Here is a 12,015-nt window from a genome sequence, read left to right on the forward strand (position 1 = left end):
CGGACAGGAGCTAAGACCCGTTCACACTCAGAAAAACAATTGGATTAAAACATGATATCCAAATAAAACAACCCGGTCCAAATAAGTTTCTGCAGTGTGAACGCTCCCAAATCACTTGGAAATGAATCCTTCTCAATCCACCTCAGGGAGGTGGATAGAACTGGGGCAAGTGGATAGAACTGTGCTGTGGGGAGTCCCAATTTGTGTGATTTGGCAGTGTGAACGCGCAAGTGGATAGGATTCCACTAGTTCCGTTTTTTATCTGGGAATTTGGGGTCATAGTCTGCATTGCGCGGCACAAACACAACACACGCCAGATCGCTTCGTTTTTCAGCTAGCATTTTCCGCCAACAATGAGCGGAAAGAAAGGGAAATCTTCATCATTCGTCAAGTGGACACCGGAACAAACGATTAGCTGCTCATTTCCATCTGCTGGGGACGGGTGGAAAACAGGGACATTTGAAATGATGATATATACAAAGGAATGGCGGAGCATGGAGTTGATAAATCCCTCGACCAGCAGTGCAGAAATAAAGTGAAGAACCTCACCGCCAACTACCGCAAGACGTAGCGATACGACTGTGAAATGCAACTAATGTTTTATTCAGATAAGACTAAGGGCGCACTTATCGGATTGCCGAAGAGCAGTGTGAGCACAATTTTGGATCAGATAGAAAAAAATTTACTCGGATAAATGTTTTATTCGAATCGTTTTTCTGAGCATGAACGGGGTCTAAGAATGACGGTTGAGAAAGCACTGGTACATCCAGACAGGCTGTTTTGCTGTTGGATGTCCTTGCGTAGGAGGATGATTTTACACTAATTACACTGTTAAAAGAGAATGACAGTTCCCCGTACTATCCCCATTGCGAGTGATGAAGTAGCATTAATCACAGTAGACAGACACAATTGATTATTTTGTTTTACCTTCATGACTATCTTTGTAGATGTCTGCAAATTAGTTTTTGCCAACCTGAAATACATTAGATTTGAAAATGAAAGACATTTAACCTGGACAATTCTGCTTGTATTGGTAATAATGAATTATCTATCATCTTCTCTTCACCATATCCTTGATACAACAAGCCATGCTTATTCAGCTATCAACTGACATGTTTTTCTAAATGCCTTATTGACTCCTTGGCTGTTATATTTTCCTGACTTTGCAGCAACGGGGAACAACTGTTGCTGCCTCACTCCTTCAGGCCTTGAACCCAGCTGTGTGCCCTGGGGTAAATTTTGCCTCTCCACTCTGTCATGCACACATGTACATGTACTAACTATGGTCAAAAGTCTCTGGGGTGTCTTAGGAACTAGGCTGACGTCTGACTCTGAAGAATGGTAGACTGTGACTTTTACAAGCAGGCTAGATAGAAGGGCACATGTCATTATCTAGACAGAGAAGAAAGAGCAGGAGCATCTGTTCCCATCAGTTGTGTCTAACGTTATCTATAGAGCATGTACATTCGCTGTTTTACAAAGACTTGTATTCTGATTGTGCTCATTGACAAATACTGCATTACTGTGTAACCAAGGCAATTTTGTGCAGTAGTAGTTTTGTATACCTGGTAGTATTTGTTTTTGCTATTCTGATTCCATAAATTTCAGCCTATACACAATACATGTTACAGCAGATATAACAATCCCTTGCAGGCATACACATGTTAAGACAAAATGATACAGTATCCCCTCCTGCAGGTTGCCTCTCCCAGCTCTAACCTTGTAAACATGACTACTAACAGATTATCTTTCCTATAGTCTTCCCTGCCTCCATGTCCTGAAACTGTGGCCTGCCTTCCATCTGCCACCTCTCTGTATCCAAGATCACTCAAGTCCAGTTCCCTTTGGTTTGTATGCTTGTACTCTTAACTTCTCAATTACCCTTTTCTCTCTGTCTCTGTCCTTTTGCCTCGCTTTGTCAAGGGAGCTGCACTGGTATGTGTTCTCTTTCATCACTTTACCTTAGATTATAACACACATGTACAGTCTGGTGCTTTTCAGTCATCTGTGCCTTTTGGTGTTAGCTGTTTAAGCGTTGATGTACATGTACATTGTCTCCTCACATCATATACATCTAAAGCACCCTCCCGATTGATTTTGGACTTCCAGTTTAATTCCAGACAAACCTTAATCATTTGAAAATCAATTAACCAAATGAATTAACATTTGCACTTGCTAATGGTATATACAAGTTAGTCAAGTTAAACCCTTCCCGTGCCTGATGGTGCATAGGGTGGCACTCATCTCTATTTCCTTAGCCCTGGGCCACACAACGCAATCACTACAGCAGGGGGCTAGTCCACTGGTAGTGGTGTGTGTTCAACTTCCATACTCTTTCCCAAATGCTGAGTGCTATAAAGCAGAGAGAGCAACATGTACCATTTTTTAAAGTCTTTGGTATGATTTGGCCGGGGATTGAACTCACGACCTACCAAATGCAAGGCGAACGCTTTACCCACAAGGCCATTGCACTGATTCATGGTATATAAAAGGTAATTAATACATATCTTCATGGCTACCTTGTCCCCCCAACAACCTGGAGGTCAAGGGACTAGGTAGGTAGTAGGTAATATGTAGATTGCAATTAGATGTTCCCATGAACAAAGCCAATTCTGGCAGAATTCTGGAGAATTCTCCTGGACCAGAATTCTCCAGCATTTGCTTTATTCCTGGAGACATCTAATTGCCATCTACATGTTGTGTACATATTAATTACCTTACTTCTTATCATACTTGCAAATGTTAATTCATTTGATTAATCGATTTTGAAATGATTAATTTAAGGTTCAGAATTAATCTGAAGGTTCAAAATTAACCTGGCAGGTATTACAAGTAGTAAACAGGCTAGGTCAATCACTCTACTAGTAGGTAGTTCACTTTCATGTAGAAAAACCTTTGACCACAACAGTTGATTCAGAAATCTCTTATACGCTCTGAGACTTTTTACATTGTATTACCTACTTGTAAGCTACCAGAAATAAGGATACTTCAGGCCGCGACCTACTTTTGCATTGTTAACCAACACTTCCACGACCCCATACCTTCACCAAATGCTATTATCCTTTTCGAGTGAATTATCATAATGTTAAATATTTCCAATTGATTATGTAAAAAAGCTCCTCATTTGAATGAATTATCTAAAGTTGTCTCAAGTATGAAAGTCTTAGCAAAGAAGGCTATTTTAGTGTTTCCTGTATTATGGAGAAGTGACACCAATTTGTATTTATGTCTGATAATGTTCACTTTCAGTCAGCTTCATAAGATTGCTGCAAGAGAGAAATTACCATCATTTACCACTATGGAATTTAAGACAGTATTTTGTCATAAATTATGCAAAGGAAGCTGACATGTCTCTCTTTCTCAGTTACATACGAGACAAGTTTGAGAGTCCTTTAATGGAATGCAGTGGATTTTTAATCTTTCCTCTAACCTTAATTTTGCAAAATCAGTATCTTGTCATGTAAGTCATTGCTTAAGGTTAAGCTAAGTGCATACTAAAGATCATGACAATCTGTCAACATGTTCTTGAGTTATTCTGGTCCAAAGTTTCAAACAAAACCAGCGACTGCACTTATTCTCTGCCCTAAGAGCTATACCACTCAAACCACTGCATGTCCAGAACACTCAATATCAAAAATGGACGTTCGATTGCAGTACCTGAGAAAGCCACTAGGGGGCCCGTCATCGAACTTGACCTTTGTTTTCTTGACCCCTACCCACTGCCAAATGTAATTGGGATCCATCCAAGGCTTCTTGAGGGGTTTTCAGAAAAACCTGTCCAATCCAGACAACAGTCTGAAAAGAGGGTCTGCATGCATGATTTTAAAAGTTGTAAGCTGTGCAACAACATTTTTTAAAAATCTTATGCACAGAAACAATAACGACTTATAGTGTAACACAATGGCATACTAAACTTCTTAAACATTATCCATCATTGTTCAAATACAATATTATTTAATCTCTACACTCAAAACGTCTGGAAGTAAATCTCCGTTTTAATCCAGTTGTAACTGTCAGAGATTGAATTGAATTTGAACATTGTTTCCTTGGATGTCTACCCTTCGTAAATGTCTTTATTTAACCATCATTGTTATTTCTGTGCATATCAGATAAACAATTGTGGTTCTATAGCTTACAACTTGTACTAAGGTTTGAAAAATGCCCTCTCAGCTTTACTGTAGTGCAGTGTCAAACACATGTGTTGTTATAACAGTTGTACTCAAGTTGTGTTGATGTTGAAAACTTTCTTGTTATCATTCTGAGCAATGTGCATCAATTTAGTGTTAAGCTCTGTTTGAATTTAGCTTCAAGCATTGCAAGGAACAACCATGCATGCAAACCCTCTTTTCAGACCGGACAGGGATTTCCACACCTTTTGCCTGTCTGGACTGGACAGAGCTTGTCCCTTCTTGAGTTATGCTGTTTACAGACACACACATAAACATGCTAAAGATATAACCTTCTTGGCAAAAGTGATTAGTTACATTTTTATGTCAATCTGAAGGGAGATTTTAGAATTCAGAATATATGCAGTTTTGGCGTCCACATTCTACAATACATGCCTTTAATTAATGCTACACTTGTTTCTGTCACACGTCCTACATGTACATCATCTCAGACTGTGCTTCTTGGTACTGTTGTAATTACTCCGGGCTGCACTTTCTACCAGTTTATTATGGAAGCCTCTCTTCAGACATCTTCCCAGTCTGAAAGGATCTAACCTTCTGTCTGGTTCCTCTACTATGCATGCGTGCATGTGACCATCTTACTGCTGATTAACACAACATGTTACAGTTTCCATAGCTAATGGAGACAATATCTGTTAAACCCCACAGCTGACATCAAAACCTATTAAAAAATGAGGGGAATTGTGTTTTCAACATGTGACTCCAACACATCTTGAATGAAAATCCTCCAATTCCTATCAGTTTCTTAGCAACAGCTTTTGGTTAAAACAGAGTAGCTACAAAATAAATTTTTAGAATCTTTCATATATTGTTAGATGTACCAACTACTGAGTATCTTAAACCAGCTCAAGACAAGAGCAAGAAATAGTCAATATGCTTTCAGGTATTGAAGCTTTCAACCAAGGATTGATGTGTTCAAATACGACATTCTTTCCTAGAACTATCACAGGGTTGAATTCGTTACCATCAAGTACAGTAGGTGCATCCTCACTAGACAGCTTCAAACAACATTTGCAGTCAGATGTGCAAAGGTCAAGTGTGACAGGTCGTTCAGTGTAATAAAACCAACTGCTGCCACACGACGTGCCTGCAAAGCTGGTGTGTTACGCTGAAGTCAGTTATACCGGCTATGCATCTGCAGATACATATATTTTTTGTATATTTACAAATGTAGAAATACAATAAAATGTTGGACTTCCTAGCAGCTTTGTGATTGCCTTTAGCACTGTTTAGCAGTGTCATTTTCTGTCTCCACAAAGGAGCAACCTGTTGTATTGCTCTTGACTTCTAGGTTGGCCTTATGCCACTGGCTTTTAAGGCAACAACAGAAACATGGGACCAAGAAGAGAAGCAGGACATGTCAGGGGCTGGCAGCATTTCAGAGGAGAACCTGTCTCAATCCAAGGGTCATCAGAGCCCTGCAGACCTGGAGGATATATTCATAGAGGATGAAACACCTGCCGTGGATGTTACAACTGAATTGCCTGCAACGAGCAGTACAGATATTCCAGGTGTCAGTAAAGACCAGTCAGATGGTACAGCTGTCACAGGTGTCAGTAAAGACCAGTCAGATGGTACAGCTGTCACAGATGCCAGTAAAGAACAGCCAGATGGTGCCAAGGCATCACCTGAAGGTGGAATGGCATTGGAAGGTGAAAGTGGCTGTTTATCATACATAATGTCAGGTAAATAAACTCAGCACAAAAAGTCCTGTGGGTATGTATCCAATACACCCCTGTACATGTGTATGTACCAAATTTCAGGTCATTCGGTTACCGTTGTAATTGTCACCTGGGTACAAGTGGCAATCCACATTATTTCAATAGGTCTACAATCATACTACATATGTATGACATGGATTGAAATACTGTATAACAATATGTACATGTGTGTATTATATTCCACCCATGCCTGTGGTATGGACTGAAATATAGATATGACAAAAAAGGTACAACAATATCATAAGCACATTGAGTTTATTTACCAGTACAACAACGTTGTTGTACTTTTGCAGGTAACATTATACATGTAGATGAAGAGGTCACTGTTGGATGTACAATAGAATAAAGAGATGTAGAATAGACATTGTTTTAGAGCTGATATAGGAGCTAGCTTGTTTCATGCTGGTTTTAAGTATCAAACCAGGATATAAGACTGATCTTGATCCAGCCAATGACAATAACAGGCAAGTACATGTAACATTATCTGTTTAGGAATAATTTAGGAATGATGACTTTTATTTTGCTATCAGAAGGGAGTCCTGAAGCCTTGACAAAAGAGGAACATGAGAAGACAGCTGATGAAGACATACAAAGCCCAGACCAAGATGCAGAAGAGAAGGACAGTGTTCTGTCTGATATGTCTGATGGTCCATTTAAAGGAGTGGATGACATCCCACCAGCATCAGCCTCCGTGGAGGACATGGTAGATGTCTACCAGGGCTATGAAACTGCTATCAAAGTGGCTGGAAGAAAAACTGAAGATGGGGATGATGTAATTAGGTAATGTCAAGTTGGACATCAAAGTTATTGTTTCTTTTTACCACCATAGACATTAATTTGTGCACTTAACGGTAGTTCACCTTTATCCACATGGTGACCATTATCCGTTTTTAAAAAACATGGTATCTAGTAGACAGACGTTGGTTTCAAATTTTAATATTTTTATATTATTCCAGTCTGAAACAGTCGTCTGTCGACTTCATATCCCTACATACTCCGATTTTATACACAACGGATAAAGGTTACCCAGCAGATAAAGGTGAACTAGTGCTACATACAAGAAGTATTGATACCTGTTAGTATATTAATGAAGGTAGAAATCATACATTAAAAGTCTTACTTAACACAGTCTGTTTTGAGACCCTTCCAGTCTCACAGGCAAGAGTCATACATGAACCTAACCTGGGGATGTAATATAGCACACATAGCATTTTTCTGTTATGTAAAATTATGTTGAGAATTGCAGAGACACACATGTGAAGACAAGCTGATAACAAAATGTACCAATTGTATGAAAATCACGCCCCTTTTCACAGTGACACTGATGGTGGTGGACCTGTCATGGACATACCCCAGATATTGATCATTCAACCAGGGGGGATACCGAGACGACCGACACCCCCTCCATCTCGTCCTGTCCCCTTACCCCCTCCTGACCCACAGGAGATGGATGTCAGTGATGGGAAGTCCTTCCAACAGGAAGTCTGCATGGTGCAGATACCACTTACACCAGAAAGGTAATTTATTAACTCAGTTTGTGTACATGTATTACTACTAAGCACATTCCAGTGGAGTATCATAGAAATGATATCCTTGCAATGATACTGCAAAGGTGTCAGGCTTGAACTATGGAACCATGATAATCTACATGTATATAGCTGCATGTAAACTTGTGATGACTTCATTTTGTTTCAGTAACTTTTAAAAGTTTCTCTTTATTAACACTTAAGTAACAGGTGTGCTCTAACATGGCATAACTTTTTTTGTCACCACTGACTTTGCTGATTAGAAAGGTAAATAAACCAAGTCCATGTACGCATATGTCATTTGTATTCAAAATATACTTTTGGTATTCATTTCTTGTTTTGTGGGAATTCTAACTATAATGTTGGTTGTGCCAAATCACTGCAGTCACTGGCCACTGCGTATCGGCGGCTCGTTCCGCTAAATATGACGTATATGACCAGTTCTGTTCTAACCAGTCACACATCTATTATACACAAAATAAATAAAGCTTCACAAAACACTACAAATCTGACATATTTGTTGAGTAGAAAACAGCGTAAACATCACTGACGTAGTCTAATTTGGTGCAATTTCAGAGTCAGATGCGAGTATTCACACAAGCCTTTTTTTTTCATAGCCTTTTCCAAAAAGTTTGGAAAACAACAAATTAACTTTCTTTGGCCAAAGCTACCTACAAGTGTATCATAAATGTCGACAATCATGTATTTGTCCATTTTTAGTTTCAAATATTCCAACCAAATTACCCTCGTTACCAAAATTATCTGCTAATAATAAAGGGATCAAATCAAATGTCGTGCATAAAAGTTCATTCTGAAGACACAAAAACTGAGATTGAAGGAAAATTGCAAGGAGGCTTAAAATCAATTTTAACCTTCACCTTGTCAAGACCTTTCCACATACCTAAAGCAGGAGTAACATGGCAGCTGTGGCCAAACTTGACTTGACTTGACTATGAATAAGAAATAAACTGTGTCTTCTTTACCTCCTCTTTTCAGTGAGGAAGATGAATATGAGAGGGAGATCAGAGAAGCAGACCATTTCAGCAAGAAGCAGCCCCGTCTTCTGAAACTCTGCTTTGCCATTTGGTATGCTGCTATATCTCGATCAGAGATGCTGTGTTACTTCCTGATCATCATGAGTACGATTAAGTCAGCCAGCCTGCTGGCCATGCCACTGCCCATGCTGGTGTTCCTGTGGGCTATGTTGTCTGTCCCGAGGCCCAGCAAGCGGTTCTGGATGACTACAATTATCTATAGTGAGGTACAAAATAAGGCCAATTTTATTCACTTAGTAGAATTGACCTTTTCTTAATGCAGGGCAAAGCCATAATGAAAATGAAGTAACATATGATCCAAAATATCAATAGATCAGATTTGATTAAGTCACATTTACATTTATATGATGATAGAAAAATAAATGATATTAAAATCAGGAAGTCTTGTATTGGGGCATCTGTGTTGCTCAACTGTGTTGGAATCGGAATCAGTGGTCCTGAGTTTGATACTTGCCACGCCCCTGTCCCCATGATGATGGAGTGGCGCCCACCAACCTCACGGCTAATCTGTCAAAAAGAGTGCTAAAAACTCCTACGGGTTTGGTGCGCCCGTGTGTCAACATCTGCACATTTGCCACTAAGACCAGTAATTTTTTCTTGTACTTGGGATGGAAAAATGGATGGTTGTAACTTTGTAAGCTAATTTTCATGAAAGGCCAGCAGCTTACGATTCAGCACCACGGCCACTACATGTGTACCACACTTACTTTATCTGGGTCAGAAATTCACAACTTTTAGGATCCATAGTTACCATGTCATGGACCAGTTTATTAGTTTGAGGTCAATTGGTCAAAACAGCAAACCATTGATAGATGTTCAGCTTCAGTGTATCGGTTAAGCAAGATGGTTTGAAGCTAGAGTTATGCCATCTCAAATAAAAATTTAGTACACTACAGGTCAATATGATGACCATCCATTTGGGACATCTGTATGGTTTGTTTGTTTGTTTGAACCTTTATTTATTCATAAAAGCTCAAATCGGCCTGCAGGCCGCTTTTCATTGAGGTCATGAGGGAAGAGGCAAGGGTCAGACAAAGTATATAACAGAGATAAAGTTACATCGTTAAGTCTTATACGTCTATATCCAGTTGTAGAGATTGAATTGTATTTGAATAAAATACATGATAGAAACTGCTACATGATTGAACTGGTGAACAGGTGATGTTCTTTCCTCCAGGTGATGATTGTTATCAAGTACTTGTTCCAGTTTGACTTCTTCCCGTGGAACAACAAAGTCCTAGAGATCAACGATGACCCATTCTGGCCCCCCCGCATCCTGGGCATTGAGAAAAAGGATTCATTTGTTGTAGTGGACCTGGCACTGCTTCTTGCACTTTTCTTCCATCGATCCATTCTGAAGGTACTGAGTAACTGTATTTTGTGTCAAGAATTACAATCATCATGGTAGAGCAGAACAAATGTATACTATACATGCCAAAGCCACACCAATTTGTGGGCTCTTTTATTGATTTATTTTTTTTTTAAATATGGAGCAGCAGGGCAAAAAAAATTCAGCCAACCTAGTCCTCCCAGTACTATTGTACAGTACATGTAGATGCATCTGTTAAAAATTATGAAAAGTTCAGTTTTGATGTAATATGTACTAATGTCATTCGTGGAAAAACAACGAAATATGAATAAATGTCATTCATGGAAAAACATAAACATAGAAGATGTACCGGAATGTTATGAAACCACTTGTATACAAATGAAGTACACAATGGTAAGATTGTGAAAATTTCCTGAATGGAAGGTGTAGAGAGGTGGTATGCCTAAACACCTCAAATGACTGTATGCAGTGTACATGGGGCAACAACCTTGTGTGACACTCTGGATACATTGTTTATGCATTTATGAATAAAAAATGCAGCAAGTCCTAAGTATTTACCAGTTATTTTGAGTTAGTCTGCCAGGTTAAGATCAAAGCAATTACAATGTAGCTTGGTGCCATATTGGATCGTTAGTGTTAGGAGTCTGCATGGTGAAGTTCTCCATTCCTTCTTCAGTATATTTAGCACTTGCAATTTTTGAAGATTCATAAATGCATGAACAAGGTATCCAAAGTGCCACACAATGTCATTGCCCCAATCATGTACACTGCTATTATTAGAGTCTTTTGAGGTGGAGAGGTGAACCCAGAACCATCTGATAAGTAGTGCATGGCCTAACAATTATAATTGATTAAAATGATAGCCTATATGACATTGTGTAGATTGCATGACATGTGTATTGTTAAGTTTTTAGGCTGTCAATCTAATCTGGTATCATGGAAACTTCTGATGATGGTGAAAAATTTGGATGGTATGAGTAGATATTTGTTTGGTGTTGGATTGACAGGATGAAAACTGAACACTTGGTTAACTGATTGACCTTCAGTTGCCCAACCTAAGTAGTGTGTGTGATTGATGGAGAGTTGTTAGGACATGTAGTAGGGGCAGGGAACTGGTTCATCATACCAGCACAAAACTGTTGTTGTTGGACTAGTCCGAAAAATGCATGTGCGTCACGAATTTTGTTTGTTGTGCCATGATTTTGAAAATAAGCAAACAATATCGCCAGGTGTCCATACATTTTGAGGAATAGTCATCTCTACCAAGTTTCTACAATCAAATATAACGTTACAGAGGCAGACACCCTTACTTACATCAAGGAGCTTTTATCATATAAAAGCTCCTTGCTTACATGAAGATTTTAAAATGCCAGCGGGATTTGGATACTCCCTCCATGATAGACAGAATTTGAATGTCACATTGATAGAGCTCTCAAAGTTTTTGGAAATGATAAGTTACATTGTAAGTTACCTGATGGGTATAGCAGAAAACAGCTGAGTCTGATAAAGTTTTGGTATACGTGTATTATATAACTGCCAATTTCCATTGTCCCTCTGTCACTGGGACTGCCATATTTATATTACTAACGTCTGTGGGACTGTTTCTGCCATGATACCATGTTCACATGTAGGCACATGGCCTCTGGAAGGATACAGAGTTTGATGATGAAATGGAGATGGAGGAGGACAGGGACAACCTAGAGGAGAAGCTAGAGCTGCAAAATGACCAACCAGAAAAGAAGGAACCTGATATAGACAAGGTTATCTACAACGCTTTTTCACAAGTCAGATAGATGAATGATGAATGTTGGTCAGTGGTGGCCTTAACACCCATTCTCCATTAACATATCCAATTGGGGTTAGAAATGCTAAAATATGAAGCTCTTCATTAAGCTTACTTAACAGTGTTAACTTGTTCCCACAACTGTTTGCTATCCCTGACAAGTTTTGTAAGGTGGCTTTAATTTACTTGTATATCTTTTACATTGTTATTTTACTTTTATTTCTGTGCTATGAAAAAAGCGCATTAACACACAGATGACATTTTCTACAGATTACATTTCATTTTCTTAAGATATAACGTTACATGTATAACGTTAGTTCTGTTGGCCTTAATTCTAACTCATATTGCATCCGATCCACTTTATCTTATTGTTGTGCCTACTTTTCTTCTTCAAGCTCAGTTTTGTACACTGA

General features: G+C 39.0%; 1 protein-coding gene across 11 annotated transcripts in view; it reads left to right on the plus strand.

Moving 5' to 3' along the window:
- The window catches only part of LOC118417647 (piezo-type mechanosensitive ion channel component 2-like), a 119,353-nt gene that overhangs the window by 80,026 nt on the left and 27,312 nt on the right, over positions 1-12,015 (plus strand). For 5 of the 11 annotated variants that reach the window (XM_035823276.1, XM_035823265.1, XM_035823267.1 and 2 more), the window contains 8 exons: positions 1,170-1,232; positions 1,924-1,935; positions 5,479-5,872; positions 6,439-6,688; positions 7,225-7,425; positions 8,431-8,695; positions 9,667-9,849; positions 11,451-11,579. In XM_035823276.1, coding sequence (XP_035679169.1) covers positions 1,170-1,232; positions 1,924-1,935; positions 5,479-5,872; positions 6,439-6,688; positions 7,225-7,425; positions 8,431-8,695; positions 9,667-9,849; positions 11,451-11,579 — 1,497 coding nt within the window. The remainder of the gene's footprint in view (positions 1-1,169; positions 1,233-1,923; positions 1,936-5,478; positions 5,873-6,438; positions 6,689-7,224; positions 7,426-8,430; positions 8,696-9,666; positions 9,850-11,450; positions 11,580-12,015) is intronic. The other 6 variants (XM_035823270.1, XM_035823272.1, XM_035823269.1 and 3 more) reach the window with 6 other exon arrangements.

Source organism: Branchiostoma floridae, chromosome 6 (assembly GCF_000003815.2).
Source record: "Branchiostoma floridae strain S238N-H82 chromosome 6, Bfl_VNyyK, whole genome shotgun sequence".
In the NCBI taxonomy this organism is placed as follows: domain Eukaryota; kingdom Metazoa; phylum Chordata; class Leptocardii; order Amphioxiformes; family Branchiostomatidae; genus Branchiostoma; species Branchiostoma floridae.